The 25,652-nt window shown below is 53.2% G+C and overlaps 10 protein-coding genes across 10 annotated transcripts; 5 read left to right on the plus strand and 5 right to left on the minus strand.

Annotated features, from left to right (window-relative positions):
• Positions 1-921: 921 nt before the first annotated feature.
• BKA58DRAFT_414063 (uncharacterized protein) lies at positions 922-3,429 on the minus strand (the record flags this gene model as incomplete). The annotated part of the gene is made up of 3 exons (XM_046172462.1): positions 922-945; positions 1,037-2,965; positions 3,091-3,429. 3 exons carry the CDS (start codon positions 3,427-3,429, stop codon positions 922-924), a joined length of 2,292 nt encoding a protein of 763 aa, XP_046021056.1.
• A 749-nt stretch (positions 3,430-4,178) lies between these two features.
• BKA58DRAFT_443412 (DNA directed RNA polymerase) lies at positions 4,179-4,646 on the plus strand (the record flags this gene model as incomplete). The annotated part of the gene is made up of 2 exons (XM_046173979.1): positions 4,179-4,363; positions 4,622-4,646. The coding sequence occupies 2 exons, from the start codon at positions 4,179-4,181 to the stop codon at positions 4,644-4,646; spliced, it is 210 nt and encodes a 69-aa protein (XP_046021057.1).
• Positions 4,647-5,026: 380 nt separating this feature from the next.
• On the minus strand, positions 5,027-7,679 carry BKA58DRAFT_36991 (kinase-like domain-containing protein). The gene is made up of 5 exons (XM_046168978.1): positions 6,782-7,679; positions 6,492-6,735; positions 6,182-6,438; positions 5,656-6,135; positions 5,027-5,597 (listed from the first exon to the last, which is right to left on the minus strand). The coding sequence occupies exons 1-5, from the start codon at positions 7,393-7,395 to the stop codon at positions 5,300-5,302; spliced, it is 1,893 nt and encodes a 630-aa protein (XP_046021058.1). The 5' UTR covers positions 7,396-7,679; the 3' UTR covers positions 5,027-5,299.
• Positions 7,680-8,374: 695 nt separating this feature from the next.
• BKA58DRAFT_36979 (uncharacterized protein) lies at positions 8,375-12,026 on the minus strand. Its single transcript, XM_046168974.1, has 3 exons — positions 11,526-12,026; positions 8,751-11,447; positions 8,375-8,699 (listed from the first exon to the last, which is right to left on the minus strand). The coding sequence occupies exons 1-3, from the start codon at positions 11,882-11,884 to the stop codon at positions 8,609-8,611; spliced, it is 3,147 nt and encodes a 1,048-aa protein (XP_046021059.1). The 5' UTR covers positions 11,885-12,026; the 3' UTR covers positions 8,375-8,608.
• An 883-nt stretch (positions 12,027-12,909) lies between these two features.
• Positions 12,910-13,741, minus strand: BKA58DRAFT_322990 (uncharacterized protein; the record flags this gene model as incomplete). The annotated part of the gene is made up of 2 exons (XM_046167889.1): positions 12,910-13,420; positions 13,470-13,741. The coding sequence occupies 2 exons, from the start codon at positions 13,739-13,741 to the stop codon at positions 12,910-12,912; spliced, it is 783 nt and encodes a 260-aa protein (XP_046021060.1).
• A 154-nt stretch (positions 13,742-13,895) lies between these two features.
• Positions 13,896-15,450, plus strand: BKA58DRAFT_391875 (Sec13 protein-like protein). The gene is made up of 5 exons (XM_046170951.1): positions 13,896-14,033; positions 14,099-14,137; positions 14,254-14,369; positions 14,426-14,875; positions 14,931-15,450. The coding sequence occupies exons 1-5, from the start codon at positions 14,031-14,033 to the stop codon at positions 15,211-15,213; spliced, it is 891 nt and encodes a 296-aa protein (XP_046021061.1). The 5' UTR covers positions 13,896-14,030; the 3' UTR covers positions 15,214-15,450.
• A 556-nt stretch (positions 15,451-16,006) lies between these two features.
• BKA58DRAFT_37101 (uncharacterized protein) lies at positions 16,007-17,355 on the plus strand. The gene is made up of 2 exons (XM_046168998.1): positions 16,007-17,220; positions 17,266-17,355. The coding sequence occupies exon 1, from the start codon at positions 16,086-16,088 to the stop codon at positions 17,217-17,219; it is 1,134 nt and encodes a 377-aa protein (XP_046021062.1). The 5' UTR covers positions 16,007-16,085; the 3' UTR covers position 17,220; positions 17,266-17,355.
• A 1,559-nt stretch (positions 17,356-18,914) lies between these two features.
• Positions 18,915-20,194, plus strand: BKA58DRAFT_443418 (uncharacterized protein; the record flags this gene model as incomplete). The annotated part of the gene is made up of 3 exons (XM_046173980.1): positions 18,915-19,168; positions 19,226-19,580; positions 19,643-20,194. 3 exons carry the CDS (start codon positions 18,915-18,917, stop codon positions 20,192-20,194), a joined length of 1,161 nt encoding a protein of 386 aa, XP_046021063.1.
• Positions 20,195-20,280: 86 nt separating this feature from the next.
• BKA58DRAFT_391878 (uncharacterized protein) lies at positions 20,281-22,147 on the minus strand. The gene has a single exon (XM_046170952.1). The coding sequence runs from the start codon at positions 21,793-21,795 to the stop codon at positions 20,500-20,502; it is 1,296 nt and encodes a 431-aa protein (XP_046021064.1). The 5' UTR covers positions 21,796-22,147; the 3' UTR covers positions 20,281-20,499.
• Positions 22,148-22,802: 655 nt separating this feature from the next.
• Positions 22,803-25,143, plus strand: BKA58DRAFT_37134 (uncharacterized protein). Its single transcript, XM_046169012.1, has 3 exons — positions 22,803-23,370; positions 23,430-24,632; positions 24,692-25,143. Exons 1-3 carry the CDS (start codon positions 23,006-23,008, stop codon positions 24,897-24,899), a joined length of 1,776 nt encoding a protein of 591 aa, XP_046021065.1. The 5' UTR covers positions 22,803-23,005; the 3' UTR covers positions 24,900-25,143.
• Positions 25,144-25,652: the final 509 nt, after the last annotated feature.

Consider the following 25,652-nt stretch of genomic DNA (forward strand, 5'->3'; position numbering starts at 1 on the left):
GATGTGTATTAGCTCGATGTCGATAAGAAATCGAGCGACAGCAACCTGACCTTCATGAACAGCACAAGACAATAATGCGGACCCGGAGAAAAGATTTAAGAACTGAGTGCGCGAAGTGACCATTCGGTCGTCAAGTGGTTGCGAGGAATCAGAGGGAATAAAAGGTTGTAGAGAAATCTTCTTTACGCAAACGTATCTAGTAATGCCTGGTCGCTTGCAGTTATAGGACATTTAGCAAACACGTTTACCTGCAAGATTCATAAGAGGCTCATGATAGTTATTAATAACACATTCGCAAAACGTACTCTGAAGAAATATGCTGGTTCTGATGGATACTATGAAGAAGCGAAACCGCCGTGTACAACTTCTAAGCACCTCGTAGAATAGCGGTCGGATGCATTGCTTTGATGCGGCTTAGTAGCGGAGGGTCAGAGTAGTCTTCTATAGGTTCGATCAGAGCCATTAACTCTTCCACTTCTTTTAGCGTCAGCTGTAATTTTTCCCTGTGTTGTCCTGAGAGTAATACTCTCAGAGCCCTGACATTCTGCTGCCTGGCGGCAACGTGAATTAGCTTGCCCCGCAGGTCATTACCTTCGTTGATATCAAAGACATCATAGCCCATGAGTATCTCCAACGGATGGTCTTGATCACACTCGATGGCATGATATAAGGGCGCAGGTCCAAGCAACACCGTTGCAGACATATCGGGATATGCACTCGATGCCAGTCCATGTTGAATACAGAAAAGCCTGAGTGCGGGGAAAGCAAGATTCGTTCTTGACCGCATAGGATCGGAATATTTGCTAATGAGTGGATGATACAAATGCATTAGATACCTGATCGCCTGCGTGCGACCATTGGCTATGGCCGAACAGAAAAGCTCACCAAACAGACGGATCGGTGCATCCCCGGATGGCGACCTCAGAGCTTCAATTGCCTCCAAGTCTATATGCGTAAGAAGGTCAAGGACGTCCGATCTTCCAGGCGGTTGGAGCATGAGCCACAGCAGTCCGACTGCCTCTTCGTTTGTCTTGACCATTATTGCGCCACTTTTGAGCATCCGTAACAAGTTTTCTGCAAAAGCGCATGATACAGCAGGGAGTTCTGATAGATGCTGTAGAGCATACAGCTTTGCGTAATGCTGGAAGGCGAAGTCGTCCCTGTTTGGCGCCCTTGGCAACTTGAAGTTTTGAGCAAAAGTGTTGGAAGCATCGAAGTTGGCCTGCTTTCTTGACCCCAATAGCTTCAAAGCCATAGCTCGAACACTCTTGCTTGCCCCTGTCGTATAGTTCATGATGTGAGCGGGCGTTAATCCTACATTGAACACAGGCAGACGAACAACAAGCTCCGTGCCAAAGACGCCGTAACCGAGGTAAGTGATGATGATCGATGACATTAGTAACTGCGCATCCTCGATTGTCCCTTGGACTATGTCTTTGGTTGTGAGACTATCCTGGAGCAAGAACTGGTTCACACTCGGATGAACTGTACGTATCGTATGTTCCTCCTCGTCGACGGTGACAAGGCAACCACAGGTTGCTAGTGCCGGATATATACTGTTCAGAAGCTTGGAAGAATTCCAAGTAGTGTTGCCTGGGGTGACGCTCAATGCTTCTCGCATCTCGGGAAGCGTGAGTGGCCGTCTCGCAGCCAATAGAAGTTTAAATATGTTTGATCGTAGTGCCCGGTCAAGACATTTTGCTTGCTGCAGTATTTGGCTGTAGATCTGTGAAAGACTTTGCGGCAAGTTGGTGAGCACTTCTCGAATCCTGTGATCAGTCTGCATCGTGCAAATCGACTGAATCTGGAGAGTAACCCAAAGGAACATACCCTGTGAGCCCTTCAAAAGAGCGTCTTGTATCTCCAGGATAATGGCGGGATTGCCTAGGGCCAGAGATCCGTCCAATAACGCGGCCTCCAATTGCGCTACGATGTAAGTCTCAATGTCCGAAGAGTTATCGGGAAGCCTGGCCACAGTCGCCTTTGAAAAGTCTTTCCCGATAGACTGCAATTCAGTTTCAGGTTCCAGTCGGCGGGAAATGCAAACGTGTACGTTGAGATGTGTCGTCATAAGTTCCAAGTGCTCCATGATTGTCTTTTGTTCTGAGGGAGGACATATGTCCAGGCCGTCTAGTATGATATAAATGACATGGTCGGATGGGACGACGTGACGCATGAGACCAAGAAGTTGAGAAAGATAAGACGTTTCCAAGACTTTCGATTCATCTAGGAGATGTTTGAGTGGGCTGATGATCTGGCGTATGAGTGCACCCATCACCGTTTTTGCGTGTTTGCTCTCAGGAAGATCGTGTCGACAAAAGAAATATGCTAGTCCAGAAGCTTCAGGGTCGATTCGCAGGATGAGATCATCCACGATGTTCGCAAGCGTGACGGATTTCCCATATCCCAGTTTGCCAACCAGGATAAGGGTCGCTGAAGCTGGTGCCACTACCCATTGGTTGTACTCAGGGAGCCGCTTATACAAACAGGTATTGCCAGCCTTGCGGATCTGTTTACGTGTGGTCTCGTAGTCGTTGGTCGAACAGCGATTCAAGATATTTTGAAGAGCAATTTGCCTTTGCTGTTCAGAAGCGCTCTTAGAGTTCAAGCTCATCAGTGCTCTGAAGCGCGAATTGCTCTCAGCTTCTTTCTCTACCTTTTGTGCGATAAGTGTCGTGATCTCTTCTTGGATCGATTTTGACCAAGCTATGAGGCTCGATCGTGCTTCTTTGATATCGCTATCATTGAGCGACGATGTGAACTTGCCCAAAGCAGATTTCTGAGCATACCGGTGGAAACGAAAACATATTTGTACTACAACAATGAAAAACTCGGTGATGTTGGTTTGCAAAGATTTTGAGCGGGGGTATAATACTGCCAAATCTGAGTGCTGTCGAGTCGAATGGCCAGCTTCCATAAGGAGGGAAGACAGGCTTTCGATGTATACTGAACGGGTAGTAGTCGCCTAAAGTCATCATGCGGTTAGATATTCCTCCAGGCAAGAACTGTTGGGAAATGGGTCCTTCGACCTAGACGATGAACCGAAGTTCAATTTCATGATCAACACGGATATAACATGAGAACACGTACCAATAAGCTCATCCGTATCACTGCCCACACACCACAAGCAACGACATTCTGGGAGCTGCCCACGACCACGTCGCCAAGAGAAGCAAACTGTTGCGCTCCATGGAGAAACTTGGTAAACCGAGTTCCAAAGCAGCGCTCTCCCACTTTGCGCGAATTATCGATTTCTGCCGTGATTCGCATAACATCCATAGTACTCGGAGAAGACTTCATCGCCTGTTCCCGTTGGCTCCTGAATGCATCTTTCTGTCCAGCGGAAAGGCTCGCTTCGAATTGGGATACGGCCTGAGCTAGTCGAATCTCTGGCTTCAAAGGTCCCGCTTTGGAGAATGTAAGAGCCATCGAGGAGGTCGGACGAGTGCATGAAGTAATAGCCTGGAGGCTAGGAAGACGGTCACATGGAGGAGAGGCGGCCTGATGGACAATCGAGTGCGTCAAGATGTATGGGGAAAATCGGAAGCGCCAACAAAAGCCAGACCTGGACACCTAGATGAGATCTTGGATTATTCTGCGCATGTTGAGGTCTGGAGTGAGGTCTGGAGGTAAAGTATGATCAGCAGAGAGTGCGAGGCAGCTTCGTTCAGCTCTTATCCATAGCACAGCCCTCCTACGAAGCGGGGTAAGCACAGCCTTGTAGATTACATCTCACCATACCCAAACGCGGATTGTCGAGGCATATCGCACAGTGTACATGCGTGAAGTTCCAGATCCGATGGGTCACACCCTAGAGACTACCCGGGTAAGCCCATCATCGAAGGAGGCATCTCTGGCGCAAATCATGAAGACTTCTCAGACGTCATATGATGACAATCGGAAGTCTGCCTATGATTCAGCCTTGTTCGAGGTATTAGTGGTGAGTGGCTTGCTGCAGACGGCCCAAACGGCTGGATAAAGCCTAAGGTGCACTATCGATAAGACCCAAGCACGTGCCATCGCGACCCTCGGTTTTCGGCGCAAACCATCATCGCAACCTGCACATTTCTGCCTCCAACTCTCACACCACCACACATCTCACATTACACACCCCATCCTCCCCTCTTACCACCGTTCCCAGCAACCAACCAACTTCACCCCACCAACCCACCGCCAAAATGTCCACCGCCTACAACCCCCAGCAAACCACCGACCCAGCAACCGTCAGCCAAATCGACGCAACCGCGCGCACTGTCCACTACAAGTGCGGCGACTGCGACATGGATGTCCCGCTGAAGCGCGGAGAGCCGATTCGGTGCAGGAACTGTGGTCATCGTGTGCTTTACAAGCAGAGGACTAACCGGTAAGTGATGTTGAGTTTTGGGAGGGCGCAGGCAGAGCGCGGGAGGAGGGAGAAGAGTGCAGGGCAGGCGCGTAGATCCTGCGAAAATAGAGAGAAAAAAGCAGGAAGAATGAGAGAATGCGCGCGACCGAGCGCATGTCGGAGGAGATTGAAAAGGACGAGAAGAGGATGCAAGAGGGCGTCAAGCACGCTGCAGCCGCAAAGACGAAATCTAGACAGCGCGCTCTTCACGAACAATCTCACTAACACAACATGCAGTATGGTACAATTCGAAGCCCGATGAACGCGTAACTTCTCCAGCTCTCTCAACAAAACAAGACTACACAGCGGAGCGGCGAAGCGGCGACACGATAAAAGTCTAGCAATCTCGGGACAGGCAGACAGGTGCATGGGGGGTTATGAGAACCAGCGACGGAGCTTTTCATATATGACAGCGATATCTGCACGCGGAGGAGCATGAACCAGAGGACTTGGCATTTCAGAAGCATTAGTACAGGAGTTTCAATTCGGACATTTGGTCGCAAGTTGAATGCGATATGGAGTGATAGTTGCAATTCCCAAGATTTCAGCCAAGAAATGCATATCAGCCACCACGACTCCGCTCGAACCATGTATTCTTTTTCCTCAATTATGACTTCAATTCTCGTCTCATCAACTCCAAATATTAGCACCAGTGCACCTTCTCCGCACAGAGAATCAGAAAGGATTACAACCCGTTACTCCATTCGCGCGCTGTGCGCAAAGATTTATGTAGTATATGGTCAAGATATGATGTGACAGTGGTGCCAGCCAGGACACTTTCCGCCCCCTTCAGGCTTCATGCTATCAAAGGGAATGGCAGACAGACGGTAAGAGAGAGTTCTCGACCCCAGAAATCCTAACCATTCTTCCCTAAACACCTCCCTTCCTTCATCAATCCACCAACAGAATACCAATCTACGACCCGCGGAACGCGTCAAAGCGCTTATACGTGTACCCAATAAAGGGCAAACTCGTTGCGTACTCGTCTTCGTTTGCCTGTGCGGCCTGCGCCCTGTGAGCAGCCGAGGTATCATTCTGATCAATTTCATCGATGGGGAAGTATTGAGTATCAATGTTGGACTGCAGTTTGGGTTCAAAGGGCGCGCGGATACGGCGGAGACCGTCCCAGGAGACGCCGCGGAAGAAGGGGTGCTGTTTGATTTCGTTGGCGCCACCGATGCGACCGAGGCGGTGTTCGGCATCACAGATGAGCCTGGACATGTTTAGTTAGTGGGATGATTGGGAAGAATGTGCGGGATGGAGGCGCTTACCGTCGGACAAAGTCCTCAGCTTCGGCGCCGAGTTGCTGGTCGGGTGGGAAGTGCAGGTTACGCGGCCAGTCGACAATCTTGCGGTAAGTGTCGTGTGGCTCCTCAGCGCAGAACGGCGGCCAGCCGATCAGACACTCGAACATGATTGTGCCCACCGACCACCAATCACAGCTGTAGTCGTAACCTTGACCGCTGAAGATCTCCGGCGCGATGTAGTCGGGTGTACCGACGGTCGAGTAGGCGAGCTGTCGTCGAGACTTACGCCATGTGTTGATTTGGGTACGGTTGCTGACAGTCAGTTGAATCTGGTCTAGGTTCATTGATTGTCGGTTATCGCGGTTCGACTTGTGTGCGCCGCCGGCGAGCAGCTTCTTGTAGTAGTTAGCGTCGTGCTCCTTGTGGAAGCCTGTCGATAGACCGAAATCTGTCAACTTGATGTGGCCGCCTCGGTCGAGAAGGATGTTGTCAGGCTTGATATCACTGGAAGAGTTAGAGGTTTGTCTTGGTGTCGCCACTAAACACGTACCGGTGTATGAAACCAAGCTTGTGGACGGCCTCTATTGCAAGCGTGATCTCGGCCATGTAGAATCGTGTGATATCCTCAGTGAAGATTTCGTACTTGATCAGCATGGTCATCAAATCACCACCTGGCAAGAACTCCATAAGCATGTAAAGGAAGGTGTTGTCCTGGAAGGTCGTGTGCAGCTTGACAACCCATGGACTGTCGGACTCGGCGAGGATGTCACGTTCTGACCGTACGTGCGCCAACTGGTCTTTCTTGAACTGTGGCGTGTGAGATGAATGCCAAAGGTGGGTATCGAATGAGGACTGCCTACCATCTCCTGCTTCACAAGCGACTTGAGCGCATAGATCTTGCCATCATTGCGCCGCTGCACTAGCTTGACTTCTCCGAAAGCACCCTTGCCGATAATCTTCAGTGTCGAGAAGTTTTCGGGCTTCTCCTTTGTCCGCAGGAATCGCAGGTATTCGACTTCGGCGCGGCGCATACTGTCCTCCTTGGACCGTTTCCGGCTGTCGGAGATGGAGGTCTCTTTCATGAGGGCATCGAGTTCGAGAGCTCTGCAACGAGGTCAGTAGTGCTCAGCGAAGAGTCCAGAAAACCCACCTTTGGTTTCGGTCGCGAGCCCGCTGGACGCTGTCCTTGAAAAAGGTGTTGATGAGACTCTTGGATACCATAGCCTGCTTGTCTACATTCTCCGTGTACTTGGTGGGGTTTCGTTGCGGCGCCTCTTCATCGTACAACGAGGGCTGTCGGGGCCCTGAACTGCCACCCTGGCTTCCGTAGCCATAGCCTCCTCTGTTGTCTGCGGTGCGAGGACGTCCAGGGTTCGGGGAGGCTTGTCGGCCGTAGGGGCTTCCAGAGCGACCGTTGCCCCCAAGGTGTTGGTGCGACAGTTGTTGGGCGAGCCCATTGGCACTCTGGTCGAAGCGCTGGCTGCCTGGCGCCTGGAGGTTGCCCTGCTGCCCTTGGTATTGTGCCTGCTGGTAGGGATTCATGAAGTAGCCCCCGCCTCCATTGTAGCCATTGCCCTGCTGCTGTTGCTGGGCGCCCCAGACTTCTTGCTGGCCGGCCTGGTTGGGGTACACAGGTTGCGGGAACGTCGAAGGTGTCGTCGGGAATGCTCTGCCGACTTCCTGCTGGTACTGCTGGTTGTTTCGGTCACCGCCGCCGAAGCCAAAGTTGAGTTGCAGGCGGTTGCCTTGCTGGTTGTTGTTCATCGTGGCGGCCGCAATCGCTTCGGAGGGGAAGTCGGTGTAGTCGTGGTGGATGTCGGGTGTCAAGTAGCGGAGCGAACACCAAGTCTAAGTCTGGGCGGTGGAGACGGCTGGATTAGGAACAGTGACAATGCCGCTCTCTCACGGGCGTCTTAGCGGTCCACGGCAACTGCAGAGGATTCTTCAGTGCGGCGCTGGCAAGGAGAGGGAGGTGCTGGGGAGTGCCGCAGTAGCTCGGTCAGGGATAACAACTTTAGGGTGAGCTGGGACCACCAGGCGGGGAACTGTGCCAGCAACCCAACTCACGTTTCAGACGGGCTCGGAGGAGCGCAAGTTAGGAACGCATCTCGATACATGCCTAGGTAGAAGACACTCTTGCAGTTTACAGCTAACAGGAGACTCCTCCGCCGCCCCTCCGCCTCGCATCCTTCCCCCCCACCCACCCTCATGCCAACACCTTCCTGCGTCTCAGACACACCCGGCCGAGTTGAGGCATGTGCTCGCCCACACTGACCATTCACCTTGCTTGTGCCACCTGTCCAAATCGGGTCAGGACGGTACAGATCCGACAGCCTGTCACGCCGTTACTGTGCGTCTGCAACCCCGGACTTGAGATGAATGAACCTATCGATAGCGAGCTTGGAGCCCAAAGAAGAGCATGTTACACAAAGCAAAAGCAGCCACACGAGGAAGCAGCGTGGTTCAGCAACACAGAAATAACGGTAAAACATCGGATAACAGATTCTTGAGGTACAAGCACGTTGTCATTCAATAGTCGCAAGTGATGTAACACGTCCAACCATCATCCATTATACCATTACAGTACAATTACCATGCAATCGCTAAGCGAGGGTTACAGTAGCAATCCAAAAGAACGAGCCAGAAGCCCAAATCCCAACAAGTCCGCCATGCAAGGTTGTGTAGCGCTGAGAAACGCTGTACCATCGACGGGTATAGAACATTGACGACAAAAAGGCTGTCTGTCAAACAAAAGTGTTCCGGCCCGTTCGACCGGAAAAGTATACTAAGACAATATTGAAGGGTGAAATGAAGTGTAGTATGCGTAGGATCGTGAGGCCCATGTAAATGCGGGAGCTGGGTAAAACGCCGAAGATGTAAAAAGGATGTCCCAAAGACGATACGGTGGTATCGAGAAGTTTGTCGAAGAGAAGGTATTATGTATAGCTGTTGAGTCCAGCGGGTGTCGGTACGATCATTATGCGGTTGTGGCCATCAGAGCCTTGACCTTTTCGCGCTCGGCGACGATCTCGGCTTGCAGTTTGCGTGTCTGCCTCATAGCCTCATCCCTAGAAACATGTTAGCATATTCTTGTTATCTGTTGTGTTGGATTGACATACCTCTCGAATTGCAGGTCAGCGACCTCCATCTGAGCAGTGTTCATGCGGCCAACAACTTCCTCCATCTCGTGATCGGCATCGCGAAGAGCCCTCTCGAGCTCCTCTACGCGCTTCTCAAGCGACTCCGTCTTAGTGGCTTCAGCGAGGCTCATGGCGGGTCCACTTGAAGTTACGTCGAGACGAGGAGACCGTTGCGAAAAGACGGGAGACGATGGAAGCCTAGGAGAGAATGCCGAAGGACTGAGCAGTCCGGACTTGACACGGCGTAGGTGGTTGGTGTGGCTCTCCTTGATCGCCTGGACCTCATCTTCGTGGCGCGCGACAGCATCTTCTGAGGACTGCTGGGCGAGCATGACCTTGTCCTCAGCTGCCTTGAGTCTCTTCTCAAGCTGGATGATTTGCTCAGTTGACCTGCGTTGATCCTGTTCTCCGCGCATAATCGCGTCGGTAAGACGGGTGCGCAGAGCGCTATTAGCAGTGAGTTGCTGCTGGATCTTAGCAGAGAGCTCGTCCATGCGAGTTGCAGCAGCGAACAGCTCCTTGCTAAGCTCTTGTTCTCTACCCAAGTGCTCGATCTCGGACTGTTGAAGGGCACGAGCCTGTTTGCGGTACTGCTCGGCTTCGTTCTGGGCGTAATCGCGCTCTGCCTCTGCATCGGAAATGCTCTGCTTCAGGAGGTCCAGGGTTCGTTCAGCTTCGGCACCAGCGGCGCCGAGTGCATCTCCGTCGTTCGACTCAAGTTGCTTGACGCGAGCAAGCGAGAGGGCATGAGTAGTTCGTAGCTCGTTGTAGGCCTTGTCCAAGGCCAAAGGTTCGTTCTCTATCCGGATCTCGGGTATCGAAATATCGTGTTCTCTAAGTAGCTCGCGAAGGGAACCAGTTTCTTGCTGTGCACGATCCAGGTCCATTCGCAGTCCACCAAGACCCTTCTCGCATTGCCACTTCTGCTCAAGTGCTTCGTCGGCTCGGCGACGTAAAGAGTTGACTTCCTGTCTGAGGACTGTAACCTCTTTGTGGAACGCAGTGCGGCGAGGAGTGAGATTGAGAGCAGCGTCCCTTTCAGCCTCTACCTCCTTGATGCGGCGCGCGAATTCCTTCTGTTGTAGCTCTTGTCGTTGTAATATATGTTTCAATGCCTTGTGGAGTGCATCTCGTTGCTCTTCTAGCTCCTTCATAGGGTTGCTGACTGTCGGTGCACCGACAGGTGATACATCACCCGATCTGTCTTTGACGGAGTTGGAACGTGATAATGAACCCCGTTTTGAGTTAAGGCCAGCGGAGCTACGAGCTAATGAGTTCGAACGGGTTAGACCAACACGTAGGTTCGGTAGAGGTCCAAGATCTCCTTCTTCTGCAATAGATTGGACCCGGGACTGTTGCGGTGGTTGTTGTTGCATCATCCTTTGTTTGACGAGCGATTCGTTCTCGGATTTAAGTTGTTGGATCTCCTGTTGCATACGGGTAGTTTCGTATACCAGCTTCTCTGTGTCGGCGGCATCGCCTTCAAGCACTTCAAGCCGCGCCCGGAGTTGCGGTACCACTTCGTCGCGCAGGTTGTCGGCCTCGTTGCGATGCTTCTCCAGTTCATCGCGGAGTGCTGTGAGGAGGTCTTCGAAGTTTTCCTTGACCTGCCTTTCCTCGGCCAAGCGCCTCTTCGCATCCTCGAGCGACATGGAGAGCTCTTTGACTTTGGGTGTCTCAACAACTGAGCCAGCCCTTGACTTGTCGCCGACCTGGTCTTCGAGTTGTTGCACTTGCTCCTCTAAATCTCTTCGGCGTCGCAGCTCATCTTGTAAGCGTTCTGCCATTTGCATTTTTATTGTTGCACGCGCCTGTTCTGCCTTCCTTCGTTGCATCTCGACCTCTTCGAGCTTGCTCTCAGGATCGCTGATTGGAAAGCGGATGGAGCTTGTGCCAGAATCCGAGTAGTAGTCGCTAGTCCTACGATTGTCTGACATGGCAGTGGAACTCTCTGCCTTCCAGCGCTCGACCTCGTCTTCTAGCTCCATCTCTCTTTGTATCGACGCAGCAAGCTCGGAGCTCACTTCGCGCAACTCGCGCTCCAGCTCCTCGACGTGAGCGTTCATCTGGGGCGATGACGATAGAAGTGGAGTTCCGGGAACGGTGAAGTACGAGCCGAGCGAATTGGCGGCCGGGATGTCTAGGCCGTTGGGTTTTGACTTCGAGCCCATGCCGGGTTGTCTGTAGCGTGGAGAGTCGGGTGATGAGTGTTCTGAGAAAGCGGTGGCCGGCGACGCAGGCTCGTTTTGGGGACGCGAGTTCCAGCCAAAGAAAGAGGTGAATCCTCCTCCGCTGGGTGATTTGGGCTTGGTGTTTTGGCGTGTAAGTGAAGGGTCCTCGGGACCGTAGTTGTAATCGTCCATGAAATCTTCGGTGACACCGTTCAAGTCGAGTTTGAGGTCTGGCGGCGGTTGCGATGTGTTGTTGTACACTGGCATGTTCGGCATGGTAGGAGATCGGGCGTGTGCTCCTCGGATGCCAAAGGCCTTCAGCGCCTCGGTCTTGCTCTGTCGTTGGAGATTGATGCCGCTGGCTGATCGATCATGCCGCGCGGCAGACGGGACGGCTGGGGCGGTCGGAGGGTCTCGCTTTGCGATGAAGAGCGAGCTCCCACGGTCACGCTCTGAGAATTGGCGGGGTGCGGTTGCCGTCAGAGGGGTTCTTCCATGTGGGTTGCTGTCAGTGTTGTTAGCGGCGTGTTGATGGAAAGGAAGGAAGGCGCGATAAAAAGGAAAGCGCGTGTCGGGCACTCACTCGTCGAGGTTCCGGGGCAGGAAGAGGTCTTCGTCAGTGACCGGCGGCGACAGCGTGGTATCGGGGGCGCGTCCTCTTTGAGCAGCGAGATCAACGCTCTTATCTGGTGCAGCAGCAGATGGGAGGTTAGATTGTTGATCGGCAGTAAAGCGACCAACTACGGGGGAATTCGCGGGAAGGGGCTTCCTGCGGACCGGGGACTGGAGGACGGCGACAGGTACAGGCTGCGAGGACTGGGACCGAAAAGCAGCAAAGGACGAGATGGCAATCGAGGCCAGGGACGAGCCCTTTTGGCGAGGCGGCGAGGCAAAGGCGTTGGGAGGTTGTGCGCCCTCGGGGGACGCTTGGACGGCTTGCATATTTTCGTATTATCCCCCCGCGATAGACATGGCGTGCACAAATGATGGGCGCAGAGGGAGGTGGAGAGTCTGCCAAAAGTCGCTTCTTCGTAAAGGGGACCCGCCTAGCTCGCCAGGTACAGCTGCCGGCGAAGGGGGCGCCCAGGGGCCTCTGAGCCGATCGCAGCGCTCGAATTGGTCGATTCAGGCGCTCTACCTGACCGTGATGGGCGGTTCGCGCTGCTCGAGGTGGAGCGAGCCGCGCCAGGGGGCTTGTTAGGGTTAGAATCGCTGCAGGTACACTTTTTACCCAGCCAATGGGCGCCGCGGACTAAGGGGAGGCTCAAGAGGGCGCCTCGTCTGTAGTCGTGGGGAGTGGGTTGTGGAGTGTGATTCGGGGACACGATCAGCTGCAAAGTGGGTGTTGATATCAGAGTCGCGCGCTCCGATCGAATGTCGACGTTGACGCTCGCTGCCCAGGTGACGTGTGGAGGCGCTTCGCCTGGCGACGTGAAACACTCCATGAGGCGCTGAACCACCCAGACTCGATCCCAGCCGTCCACCATGTGCATAGCGACTGCAACCCTGCCATGTGACACCCGCAACGGGTGGCTTGCAGTGGATTGCATGCAACCTTTATTTTGGCATCGCGCAATTTTCCGACAACCACGGATGTGCCCAAATGAGGAAGCCAGCACGCTAAGGGGCAGCTGTACTAGGATGTGGCTGATATTCGCCTGCCGCGAACGACGACAGTGCTCACGACAACGACTCATGACGACCAGTCCAGCCTCTCGACCTATGCTAACGGCGAGGATCCTTCTTATGGAGGTGACGAGGCCCCTGAGATGCAATCTTAGATTCACAGCCGGCTGCATATCTCGCCGCCTGAATCGCATGTGCCAGTGGCCTTGACTCTCAGGCGTGCTTCCGACTGCCGACGCCGCATAACTATCATGCCATGGCAATTTGACATCTCCGCACAAAGTGCGACGTTGGGTGCGTGGTCTGATATTAGTATTTATAATTACTTCAAGGTGGAGCGCTCATCGCCAGCCGCCGACGCGGCCTTCATCCCATCGCTCCTTGCGCTCTGCGCGAAGGTAGGCGATCTTTCGGCCCTCTCTTAAGCGCCTCACAAAGTCCGTCACTTCGCGGTCGCTAGCCACGGCATCCCCACCACCGAAACCTTCGCCTTCGAGGAAGCTTTCTTCTAGTCCTCGACATAACGCCTCTTGCTCGCCTACCGAGGCACTCAGTCTCTGATAGAGCGCTGGCGGACTGAACTCTCGCAGTGCCTCATCTTGTTCGGCCTGCTTTGCTTTCCACTGGCGCTCCAAAGCCCGAAGTGCTAGTAGACGTGACTGTGTACTATCTCGCTGGTGCTGGACATGTGCTTCCAGCTGTTTGAGTGACTCTGCCAACCCTACATTCTGTGCGAGAAGCGCTTGCAGAGGCGCAATCGATGCAGGTAATGATGGATGTGTTGTCTCAGGATTGTGAATTATGGCATTTTGAAGTTCTGGCATCTGAAGTATGTGATGCAGGTCTTTGGTCCTGCTCGTACCTTAGTAGTGCGCTTAGCAAGGGCGCAGAGTTGGCATACGGTTTGTCCTTGAGCACCTCAGGTAGCCAGCCATCGTCTGGCGGTTGAACCGTCGGTTGTTCGGGACCTGTCTGTGAGTACTGCTGCTGTGTATAAGAGCCCTGTTGATCTGCCGAATACGATGATTGACCTGGTGGGGGTGGGGGTAATGGAGGTCCCTGTGATGGAGTTGCGTTCCCACTTGACCGTCCTGGCTTGGGCGGAGGTGGCGGAGGGGTTGATGCGTCATACTGGTAGAAGTTTTGCGAGTGGCGTGGAGAAGAATAGGCCATGATGAGTGATGAGTGATGGTAGTGGTTGCATGTGATGCTTACATAGTAGGTAGTGCTGCGTATGCTAGCGCGTCATGGTGCCACCTGGGTTTGATCTAATCTTATCTCATCAAGACCCCTGCATTGAGGCCACAGCAGCATCAACCAACTTTGGGGCACTGTGTAGCTGTGGACACGTCTGGACGCGCCTGCTCATACTTCTGCCTACACAATTCTCTCGGCGCCTTCAAATACCGACTCGACCTCCATCTCCTCCAGCACCATCCATCGCAGCTGATCTACAACAAAAATGGCAAGCACTTCCCCACTGACGCGCCCAACCTGATCATGTCCGCTAACTTGCGACTGCCGCTGTAGGCCAACGTTATAGCGAACTCCAGCCACGATGACATGATTGTACGTTCTCTGCACACATCCGCCTCTATCTTCACCCCACATTCGCACATTCCACACCACCAGCAAGCGCAATGGGCGGCGTCGACCCACCGACGGCTGATTCTAACGAGGTACAGCATGACGCCGTACTGGATTACTACGGCAGGCGGCTCGCGACGTGTTCTTCGGACAAGACCATCAAGATCTTCGAGGTTGAGGGCGAGAAGCACACACTGGTTGAGACCCTGAGAGGGTACGTCAATCCCGAAGAAGTTATAGTCGTGCGGAACTCGACGCTGACATTCATAGACATGAGGGCGCCGTCTGGAGCGTAGCATGGGCACACCCAAAATACGGAAACATCCTCGCCTCTTCTTCATACGACGGCAAGGTCCTCATCTGGCGCGAGCAGTCCGGCAGCTGGCAGAAGATATACGAGGTCGCCCTACACACACAGTCGGTCAACATGGTCGCATGGGCTCCTCATGAGGCAGGCTGCCTCCTTGCCTGTGCATCATCCGACGGCAACGTCTCGGTGCTCGAATTCAAGGACAACAACTGGACACATCAGACCTTCCCTGCTCACGGTAACGGCGTAAACAGTGTTTCTTGGGCACCTGCATATGCACCAGGACAGGTCGTCAGCGCAAGCGGAAACCAGGCAGGCGCTGCGAAAAGGCTAGTCACCGGCGGAACCGACTGCCAGGTCAAAATTTGGGAGTTCAGCCCCGAGAGCGGCAGCTGGAACGCGACACCGCTGTAAGTCATGGTCGCGGATCGACGATATGGGACATTGGCTAACACAATACGCTAGTGGTGGTCATGCAGATTGGGTACGCGACGTCGCGTGGTCCCCTACCGTCCTCTCCAAATCGTACATTGCCTCCGCATCCCAGGACAAGACTGTCATTATCTGGACATCATCAGATCTACGCGAGTGGAAGCGCACCCAGCTTGACGTCGACGCTGCCGCATGGCGCGTGAGCTGGAGTCTAAGCGGCAATGCGCTCGCAGTCAGCACTGGCGACAACAGGGTCAGTCTGTGGAAGGAGAGGCTGAGCGGCGGATGGGAATGCGTCAAGACGATCGAGGAGTAGAACATCTCTATACAAGACCCAGCAGAGCCTGGGACACTCTTGCAATACCCTGTACGTCTCGGCCTCAAGTTCAGGACCGACCAATGGCCACCATACCAGGACGACAGGCCATGGTGTACTGAATATGGGTGTTATCAGTTCACTTACGAACAATATTGATGCAAGAGCATGGCACGAGAGCATAGTGTGACGCATAGGTGTAGCACGAGCGTAGTCTTCAATGATCCATCACGATTGCAGCTTTGCTATTGCTTTACGTGATATCTATCAAGCCTCTTCCAATGGCCTCGCTTAATACGTAGAGTGACATGCGATGCAGCTACTCAGTCAGGACTATGGACCATGCCAGCACCCAACATATTACACTCATAAGACGAACGTACCGAAGAGACTGCAAGACCGATCAGAAGCCTTGTGCGGATTAAGCCACGTGAGTGTGTTCGAGGGCCGGCGAATGATTGCGACAGGAATACGGGGTCCTGCATGCGATTCGTCATGGCCGAGTGGTTAAGGCGCTATGCTCGAGAGATGCCGTTATCGACGGTTTTCTCAGAAGTTACCTGATACGGTATGTGCAAAGGCGCTAACTTCAGCCTCATCGCCCAGGTGGAGCTGACATGTAGACCTACACACCTACGCTGTCTTCACTTCACAGCTACATTGCGCATTCAGGTCCGACATGCAGTTGTAGTTTTCTGGAAAGGATACACCTGAAGCAGCTGTGTGATATCGAGCTTGCGTGTGTCTTCCGAGCTTCATCGCACCTGCACATTGGTGCCTTGACGCTAGCCTTCTACAGGTCGACTACCTAACTTCTCACAAACATCATCCAATCACAACCAACAGGTGTCGTTCTACAAAGGATATAAACCATGGCAACAGCAGAAATTTACCAGGAACCCACTTCTTCACCCTTTCCTTCAACGCCATCACGACATCAAATGTCTCCAGCTACCGCGATGTCAAGCACACCATCAACACCAACACCAACACCATCTAGCCGAACATCTCAATCAACTTACACACCGGCCCAGCTTGAAGCCCGAGCAATCCTCACACAACTCCTCACACGCCTCTCTCAGCTCCCAGTCTCCTTTCCCGACAACGACAAAACCCGCCCTTACCACAAATACGCCCTATGGATCTCTCAGCACAGCATCTCCATCCTCACTCAATCAATCTACTCACTTATCCGTCCCCAAGTCTGGCATCTCCTCTCCTCCCGCCTTTCTCTCGACGCTCTGAAACATCTCGGCGGGGACCTGCGCCAAGAAGGCCGAGCCATCTACCTCAACGGTATCCTGGGCGTCGACAAAAGGCTGAGGATCTACGTTGGCCAGAGTAGTAATCTACGGGTGAGAGTGGCGCAGCATCTCAACTTTAGGTATAGAAGGGATCATCCGAGTCTGCATTATTACGCATTGGAGTGGAGCATTTATAATGTGTTTGGTGTACTGGCTGTGTTTCCTTCAGGTGGTTATGGTAACGCGGTGCCGGGGATGGACGACCCAACCCTCTTACTGAACGTGCTGGAGATGTGGATGTGTCTCGTCTTCCGTTCGTTACCTGAGAATACCCTGAAAGATTGGCTACCAGACGATGTGCTCATTGATAAGAAGAGATTGACCGCGAAAGAGGGGATTGTGAGTGGATTGAATGTAGCGAGTCCGCTTGATCAGGGTGTGGAGATGAAAGAAAGGAAGTTCGTGGATTTGAGTGAAGAGGACGACCCCGTTATACAGGATTACTTGAAGGAGGTACAAAGGAAGAGGGGCGATGGGCTGGTTGGGGAACCTGTGAAGGAAAAGAACACGAAGGATGTCGAAGTGGATGAAGAGCGCGCGCTGAGGAAGAAAATGTATGCGGAGAAAGCACGGAGGTACCAGCGGAGGGATACGGATATCGTTGTCCCGCAGTGGGTTTTCCTTGGTGCTGTGGCGATAGGTGTGGGGATTATGCTACTGAGGAGTGGTGGGGGACCTCAAGCAAGAGGACGGTGGAGATGAGGTGAGTAGGATCTTCTTCCCTAGAGTTCTCGTCTGACACGAAAAGAGCAAGATCCACGTCGATTGAGTCATCGTAGAGAAAGGGCGCCTGAGGAAGCGACCCGCAAACTTGCGTCAGAACAAAGTGCGATCGTCATGGCAAGCGACGTTTTCATCGAAAAGGTGGTTACATCTCAACGCGTGGAGATGAGAGGCATTTTGCAAACCTCGGCTCCGGGACAAGCCGAATGTCAATTCACAGCCTTTCAAACATCACAGCTTCTACTATGCCGCAGTGGCACATCAAGACCTCCGCGACACGGCTCAAGCATGCTCAGCTGTCTCTTCACGTACGACTTCGTGACGACCGTGAGAGTGCGGGCTGTGGTGTGAGCCAAAGGCACGGACTAGTCTTTACAACATTGCATTGCGCAACCAGCCCCCGACACCGGTCGACCGTCCGCTTGGGTGTTGACGGATCACACTCGCTTGTCGACTGCGGATCTTCTAAACTATTATCCGGGAGAGACTTCGCCAAATCTCCCTTCGATCACGACGCGGCGCGTGCGAACGTTCTGATCTGCCATTCAGAGTCTACTTCGCCAGATCTACCTATGATCACCGCAAAGCGTGCGAAAAGAAGACGATCTAGCCCATGTACACAGCATTGTAGGAGTATACTCCGCATTTCTCGCTGAAGACGAGTAGGACAGCACGGATTACATGCTTCCGAACGGCAGGCATTTGATCAGGCAAGGATCATAGCAGGGGCGCCCTTGACGATAGAGCTGATTCGAGGCCTTCAACTGCAGACCCTCAAGTCAGGTGTTCCCCTTCGACCCTGGCATGACGGGAACCCCGAGATCCAGAGCACAACGTGGGCGCTGGCATGTTCCGGGGAAAATTGAACACAAACAGTGCGGGCAAGCTACTACAGGGTAAATAAGCTTCGGTCCGTTTCTTAGCGTGGCCTTATCCCCAGATCGAAGAGACTCGGGAAGTTCTCAGGCCGCGCCAGGCGAAGCGATGCCGCTAGTATCATTCCGCGCCAGCAGGCTCGAAAGGTTTAAGATCCAGTCGCAACATCACAGGCCAGTTCCCAGGTTTTTCAGGCTTCTTTGGTGATCATAGACAGATCGAGCGTTCTAGATAGGCGCCCTTCCCCGGATTGGATTGAGCTATGTCTACCTAGGCAAGGTAGACATCCTCTAGTCTTACCAAGTCGAGCATTCCCAGGCTTACTTACTCACCGGGACCTGGAATCCGACATCGCCTAGAAGCTCTGCAGATATGCTTCCAGATTCAGCGATACCAGGATGTTCTCCAGAGCTAGAGAGTTGTCAGAGGCTGGCTGAACAATTCTTCACCGTCGTCCTACGACTCAGGTCTTCCTGTTTCTAGACACAAACAAACCTTTGTGGCTTGGGGTTCTAACTCGACGAGGAAGAAGAGGAGGAAAGTGGCTGTCGAGATCGTGCAGCTAGAGTTCAGCTCCTCATTTTTTCCACTGCAATATACCGATAGCGTCGCTTCCACCGACCTCAAGGTGCCGAAGGGACTGAGTTCTAGAGCGACACGAGAGGGTGAGTAGAGAATGTTCTTGTCTTACAAGATGTATATAAGACTCTGCTTCACGGCGTCTTATTGCTTTCACCAGAGCACAGCTTACAGCATCTCCTCCATCGATTGAGCTTTCAATACTTATACACTCTCATCATGCGCTTCAACAACGTAGCTGGACTTGCCTTGGGCCTCGCTATCCCCACTGGCGCCCTTTCTATTCCTCGGGATGCAGCTCCTGAGCCTGCTGGCAAGGTCGTCGCTGGCAAGATCGTCGCGCAGTTGTTCTGCGACATTGTCGGGGGTCTTGTCACCGTAGCAAAGCAGCAGCCCCAAGCCACAAGCTTTTGTTCTTCCTACCTCAAGATCCCCGTTGTTACGAAGACTTCCACGGTGACTTCCTTCACTGCGTAAGTTTACACCACGTCAATCTCTACCGTCATAACGATTTTGCTCACAACATCTAGGACCATTACCGCAACGGCCACAATTACGTCGGGGTCAATTACGACCACCGATGCAACCAACACGATTACGGCGACTAACACAGCCACTGTGACGGCTTCCGCCACGATTACCGAAACGACAACAACAACAGAAACCATCAACACTGTCGCATACTCTTCAATCACTGCATGCGCATCCCCGGGCGCTATACAGAAGCGGGGCGCCTATGTCCCCCCGAAGAAGCCTTCATGCTTTAACAACTACATCGAAGGCCAGGCCCTTTCTTCAGCATGCAAATGTCTGTCTGTGCCTACCTCTAGCACAACTACAACAACGACCTTGAGCCTGCCCACCACCATCACGACTTCAGTTACAGTAAGTCTCTAACAGCCGTACGAGTCATCATGTCCCCTGCTAATCAACACCTCCTCCATCAGGTACCTCTGACCATCCTCGCAACCGCAACCAATACCGATACCGCAACCGTCACAAACACCATCACAAACACAGCAACCGAGACCTCCACCGTCACGGAGCGGACAACCATCATTACAGGAACATCGCAAGTCATCGCCATCCCCACCTTCACAGTCTACGCCATCGGCGGCGACAACAGCGGAAACCCCATTGGGTATGCGGGCGGCAACACCGTAGGCAATTCGCGCGGCCTGAGCCCCGTCCTCCAATTCACCACAGTCGACAACAACAAGCTACAAGTGCTCAACGGGCCGGATGCTGGCTCCATCGGCAAAACAGATCCCAACGCTGGGGCAAGTGAAGCTTATGTTTACTTTGGTAACACGGCTAGTGGACTACAGGATACAGTCTGCGAGGTTACGTATAATAGTGCTGATGGGACTTGCCCGCTGTCTTGCCAGGCTGCGAGGGGTACGACGAGTTATGATTGTGGCGTTTATTGGAGGATTGCTAGTGATGCTGATGCGAGTGGTTGTTACAAGTTTACTCCTTATGCTGTTGGTGGACCCTAAATTCTGGATATAGTCATTGTAACTTGACGATCGGAGTGCGAAGGGAACAGTTGTTGGTTTTATAGTAATATGACTATTACATGTTATACAAATCTACATGCGAAATCTCTCTTCAATCGCTTAAGCGAATAGCGAAAGGATGCTTCCCTGTTATACGACAGTGAAGCTAACAATTGAGGTTAGGAAACGATCGAAGCTAAGGATTACAATCGTCCCGTAAAGAAAGCTAAAAGGACAAACTCGAAACAGAACCAGCTGACACGGGTATATACAATCGAACCATCCAAAGGAGACCCAGGCTCATACTAGATAGCGGTGCGCTGATTACGATGAGAGTAATCGCCACGCTTAGCTATGGCTCCGCTTTCACACTTTGTGCCTTCAGCCACAGGGATCATAATAACCTTCCCGTGGTCGCAGAGACCGAACTTCGTACCGTCAGACGAGCAAATGACAGCGTCATCTGAGGAGCAGGCCTCTTTGCCCGAACCTGGATTTGCGGGTGCGGGTGAGGCGGGTGCACCGGACGGTGTCGGCACCAGGGGCGCAACGGGCGATGCTGGAGACTGGCCGGTTGGTTGCGGCGCTGGAGCCACAGCGGGAGCCGTACCGGTACCGGTACCGGCTTCTGGGCCAGGTGGGAAGACGCCGTCAGTCTTGGTCGGTACAGGTGGCATTGACGCTGTGACGGTCACGAGTGTGCGGAGGGTAGATTCAACAGGTTTAGGATTGGGTGAGCCGGCGGATATGCTGCCAGATGGAGCAGCTGGTGAAGCGGCAGGGGGGTTAGCTGGAGCTGGGCTGGCGGCAGATGGAGGCGTAGCAACAGGTTGATAGGCTCCTGGAGCGGGGGGAGAGCTGGCGGCTGGAGCGCCAGGGTCGACATTGCCGCTACCACCACCGCCAGTGTTGGGTTGTGAAGTCGCACCAGTGCAAAGATCCACGAAAGGGCCTTTCCCGACAGATTTCACGTACTTTCCTGGGTTTTGGAACGTGAAATCACTGCTCTCTTTTGTCGTACCGCAAGATTGTGGGACTGGAATGTTTGCGACTGCCATGTCGGGGAGAGCATCAAATGCGGTTGTATCGTCGGCACCGCCAGAGACTGTGATCGGCGCACAGTTCATGTACATCTCGCGGTTTCCAATCTTGTTGAACCATGTCCATGCTGTTGTCATGACGCCGTTGGGAAGCTCCGGAGGGATAGTGAACTGGAAGGTATTATCGAGGCTGGGACCCTTTTCATCCAGGTTGGCTTCTGCAGAGACAGGGCATCCACCCTCAATGGAGTAGATGACTTTCCACTTGGAGTCTTTTGTAGGCTCTTTGTCGGTGGTGACGCTTATTTGGCATGACCCTCCACCATGGACGGCCGTACCAGTGAATGCAAGAGTCTGGGATGAACCGACTTTCCAGTCATTCATAGTGTTGACCGTGTATGGTACGGCTTTGCAGGGAAAGTCGGAACCGCTAGCGTCGAGAGGCGAATTGTTGGGATTGCCGTATGGCACGGGGCTTTTGAGAATCATGTGCGCGTTTGCAGAGAGCGGCGCCATGACTAGCATGGCTGCCGCGGTGAGAAGCGTCGACTTGAAGGACATGGTGTTTCCTAGACCAGCTGAGGAATATACCTGTAAGTCGAAATGGTGTTTCGGATGTCTGAAATGGAGAGATGTCTTGTCAAAGACTTGACGCAAGTAGTTCTTGGAAGAGTAAAATGAATGTTTCGTATAGTTGCGTAGTTGGTATGGCTGTCGTGCTCGTGTTTGTGGCGAGTTGTGTAGGAAGAATAACGAAAGTCTTTAGTAGTCGCAATGGTAAGGATCGTGAGGGCGTTGTATAGTCATAATACAATAGCCTTAGTCATACGCAATGTACAATAGCTTCACAATGAGACAAAGCTTGGAGACTATATACTTGATGTTGGGAGGTGAAGGTGAGTATTCAACGTCTCCCGGCGAATAAGCGCGCGCCATCATGGCGCCGGCGCTGTGATCATGAGTTTGTGACGAAGACTGAAAAGGCCTGAGCAAGCATAAATGACCCACCAAAGGTCCACCGAAGACATGTACTTCCTACCTTGCTTGTTTCATTAGGTGTATTTGATTGGGTGTCCGGCCATGATAGACCCTAGATCCGTAGAGAAATATCTGGGGTGCACAGCGGCAAGAAAATTCCTGGTGGAGACGATTTAAGCGCCACCAGTTACCCAGGCGGAAGGAAGGCATAATTCGTTTCAGATTTCCCAACTCTTGCTATCCATACTCCGCTCCCAGAAAGCGAGCAGAGAGCTCGTGTGACTGGAAGACTTCAGGCACGTGCGAATGGCGACCTGATGAATGTGGATGAATTCAGAGTCTTCATGAGTCGTAAAGCGCTGTGTTGCAACGGAACGTTCATAATGCGCAGTGATTGGTGCATCGATGGTGTATGGTGGTATATGAAGGGTATTATCATGCATGGTGAAGTGAGCAGGCGACCTCGGGAGGTGAAGGGCGAAGGAAAGAGCCCGTGGAGCCCAGAGAACCTTGGGACGCTTGTGGACTAGCGGGTCTTGGCAACGTTAGCTGGACCGCAACCGCGAAAGCATCCGTCACCAGCCAGGGACGCGCAAAAGCAGTCGCAATTCGAACATACTTCCCTATCGGCCGCAGAGTAGGGGTAATCGCGAATCGACAGGCCTTCTGACGGACCTCGTGCCCTTGTCGCCGCTTTCAGAGGCCCCGTCGACATCGCGACGCGTTTAGTGTTCGCGAGCTCTGCTGAACTTCCTCACATCTCCTACACGAGCCATCGACCGTGTCAACAGCCATGTTTACGAGTACGGGAAAGACGGCGCCGCCCCAGGCCTTCATGTCGAGTTATGCGCCGCGACTGCGAAGCCACGGAAACTCGCTGATATCGCCCATTGTTCCACCCTCGAATACCCTCCCTGCGCCGCGCGTGACAAAACGCGGAACTGCTGTTCTCAGTTACGCGGAGGATGCCTACGACGATGACGATTTCGAAGATAGCGATCGGCCGCGACGTGCGACAGGCCTGCGAAGCGTACAGAAGATCGACCCGAACAGCGCAGACCACACGGCGCAAATAGCAGCCCTGGGCGAGGAGCTCACTGCGCCAGTCGATATACAAGGAATCTGGCGAGATTGGATGGGCAGGCCGAAGCGCACACTGTATGTGGCAGGATTCAGTCACGGCACGCATCTCGCAATAGAAAGCTAACATACTGTAGCACGGAGAAGCAAGTCCAGACGCAGTCAGTCTTGCCTGTCACGTTGATACCGATCCGAATAGACATGGACATCCAGGCTTTCCGGCCTGACGCACCGCTGCCAACGCCCTCCAACGCGCGAGAGTTCGGCATCAACGAGAACCTACCCGCGTACAAACAACCCGATGTCACTCCCGCATACAGGCTCAAGGACTCGTTCCTTTGGAACCTGCACGAGGCCTTGACGACACCCGATCAATTCGCAAAGCAGTTCGTCGATGAACTAGATCTGCCAAACGACCGAAAGCCTCTTATAATCTCACAAGTCGCAAATCAGATTCGTCAGCAGCTGGAGGAATATGCTGGTGTTGCGCTGCACCCTCTATTCCATTCCGCGAACTCACCCGCTGTCCAAGGAACCAACGGAAAGGCCGCTCTGCCTGCATCGTCCCGTGATGGCACCTCAACACCACAAGTACCAGCCACGAACGGCGCGTCGACCCCTATGACCAACGGTGTATCGCATACCAACGGCGCACAGACGCCTGCGGGCATTCCAAATGGCATCAGCGCAACTGCGACCGCAATGCCGTCAGAGGAGCTTCACAACCCAGATGACACGTACCGGTGCATCGTTACGCTCAACATTAACCTCATGAACCGACTGTACACCGATAAGTTCGAATGGTCACTATTACATCCACCAGGTTTCGCCGAGATGTTTGCTAAGACTACGTGCGCGGATCTGGGGCTATCGGGAGAGTGGGTGAATGCCATGACACATAGCATCTACGAAGCAGTCCTGCGACTTAAGAAGGAAGCTTGCGAGAACGGCGGATTAGTGGGTGACGGCGAGATCGACAACGATGCGGTGGAGCCTACAATTGGTGCAGGTTGGAGATACGACCAAGAGCATCTTTGCGACGAATGGGAACCGAAGGTGGAAATCCTATCACCTGAAGAAATCGAGAAGCGTGAAGGCGACCGTGAGAGGCAGATCCGAAGACTACGCAGAGAGACAGCACGTTTCTCCTCGACCGCAAATATGACGGGCCAACCCGCCAACGAATTCTTCAACAACATCGAAGGACAGGAGAACATGGGTCGTGGCGAGCGCAGCAAGAAGAAGAGACGATTCAGGAGTTTGAGCCCGGTTGGAAGAGGCACGCCAAGCGCCGAGGGAGGATCTGGCTATGGCGGGCAGGGTGGAGGGCTTCAAGAAGGGTATGTGACAATACTGGCATTGTGCATGGTGATATTGGTACTGACAGCAACAACAACAGGGAGCGACAAACATGGAGATGCGCACACTGCTGGGTCTGGGGAACTGCCGTCTGGGCTGTTCGTGACGGTCCAAAAGGCCCACGTACTCTCTGCAACAACTGTGGCTACCTCTACGAACGAGACAAGAAGCTTCCACCTTGGTCTGAAAACCTCTTCTACCACGAACGGCCACAACACGAGGTCCAACAATACCGACCGCAGCGGTGATAGACTCACTGCTGTTTGGGAAGGGGTTTACTTCATCGGTGTTAAAGTTTCAGCCCGGATCGCAGTTATTCGAACGACACTTTTTTCCGTTTCTGGACACCGACGGTGGGTGTTTGATGTTCTATCGCATTTCATGGAGCGTGGCGTCTTGGGCTTGACATCGTGTTCATCACGACAGCAGGCTTGTAAAACAACGTAACTTTCTTGTCCCTGCGGATTGCAGCATAATGTCGCCTAATTGGCTGGGTTCAGACTCCGACATCTAGGCCACTTGGAGGACTATTGCCATTGGGTTGGTTCGTACACATCGGCACATGTCTGCCTTGCAGGCACAGTACGGTACGGCAGTGGACTCCAACAAACTGGCTCAGCCATCGAAGATGCGGCATAGCCCGGTTTTGTCCAATCCTCATTCCCCCTGCCTGTACACACGGAATCGTACGATCGACAGAGGACAGATAGTGTATACTTACTAGCTGGCAGTGCATATGCATTCCTATTGTTCTTCCTCCTTTCTTGGCGCCTTATTGTATGTTGCCTTGGCCACGCGTCCTTCCGTATCACATCCAGCCTATCACAACTCTTCTGCCGATCTGGAGAATGATATTGAGGCTTCTTGCCAAAGAGCGCCAGATTTGGGCACGTTATGTGGCTTGATGGCGGTGGGAGTGCGCGTGGGTGGCGTGTCCAGTCATCGTGGCATCGTATCACGAGGAATACAGCGAAGTGACTTTTTCGGAGGAGTTCGCAAGC

Source organism: Alternaria rosae (assembly GCF_020736505.1).
Source record: "Alternaria rosae strain MPI-PUGE-AT-0040 chromosome Unknown BKA58scaffold_10, whole genome shotgun sequence".
NCBI classification, from domain to species: domain Eukaryota; kingdom Fungi; phylum Ascomycota; class Dothideomycetes; order Pleosporales; family Pleosporaceae; genus Alternaria; species Alternaria rosae.

Bases quoted from the DNA above. Each gene is read 5' to 3' on its own strand.
- BKA58DRAFT_37101 (XM_046168998.1), top strand. From the start codon at position 16,086: ATGGCAACAGCAGAAATTTACCAGGAACCCACTTCTTCACCCTTTCCT.
- BKA58DRAFT_391878 (XM_046170952.1), bottom strand. From the start codon at position 21,795: ATGTCCTTCAAGTCGACGCTTCTCACCGCGGCAGCCATGCTAGTCATG.
- BKA58DRAFT_37134 (XM_046169012.1), top strand. From the start codon at position 23,006: ATGTTTACGAGTACGGGAAAGACGGCGCCGCCCCAGGCCTTCATGTCG. The intron at 23,371-23,429 runs GTATGTGGCAGG...AACATACTGTAG, and splicing joins GGCAGGCCGAAGCGCACACT to CACGGAGAAGCAAGTCCAGA. The intron at 24,633-24,691 runs GTATGTGACAAT...CAACAACAACAG, and splicing joins GGTGGAGGGCTTCAAGAAGG to GGAGCGACAAACATGGAGAT.
- BKA58DRAFT_391875 (XM_046170951.1), top strand. The intron at 14,370-14,425 runs GTACGTCAATCC...TGACATTCATAG, and splicing joins CTGGTTGAGACCCTGAGAGG to ACATGAGGGCGCCGTCTGGA. The intron at 14,876-14,930 runs GTAAGTCATGGT...ACAATACGCTAG, and splicing joins AGCTGGAACGCGACACCGCT to TGGTGGTCATGCAGATTGGG.
- BKA58DRAFT_36991 (XM_046168978.1), bottom strand. From the start codon at position 7,395: ATGAACAACAACCAGCAAGGCAACCGCCTGCAACTCAACTTTGGCTTC. The intron at 6,736-6,781 runs GTGGGTTTTCTG...ACCTCGTTGCAG, and splicing joins GCTCGCGACCGAAACCAAAG to AGCTCTCGAACTCGATGCCC. The intron at 5,598-5,655 runs GTAAGCGCCTCC...AAACATGTCCAG, and splicing joins GCTGAGGACTTTGTCCGACG to GCTCATCTGTGATGCCGAAC.
- BKA58DRAFT_36979 (XM_046168974.1), bottom strand. From the start codon at position 11,884: ATGCAAGCCGTCCAAGCGTCCCCCGAGGGCGCACAACCTCCCAACGCC. The intron at 11,448-11,525 runs GTGAGTGCCCGA...CAACACTGACAG, and splicing joins CTGCCCCGGAACCTCGACGA to CAACCCACATGGAAGAACCC. The intron at 8,700-8,750 runs GTATGTCAATCC...ACATGTTTCTAG, and splicing joins GCTGACCTGCAATTCGAGAG to GGATGAGGCTATGAGGCAGA.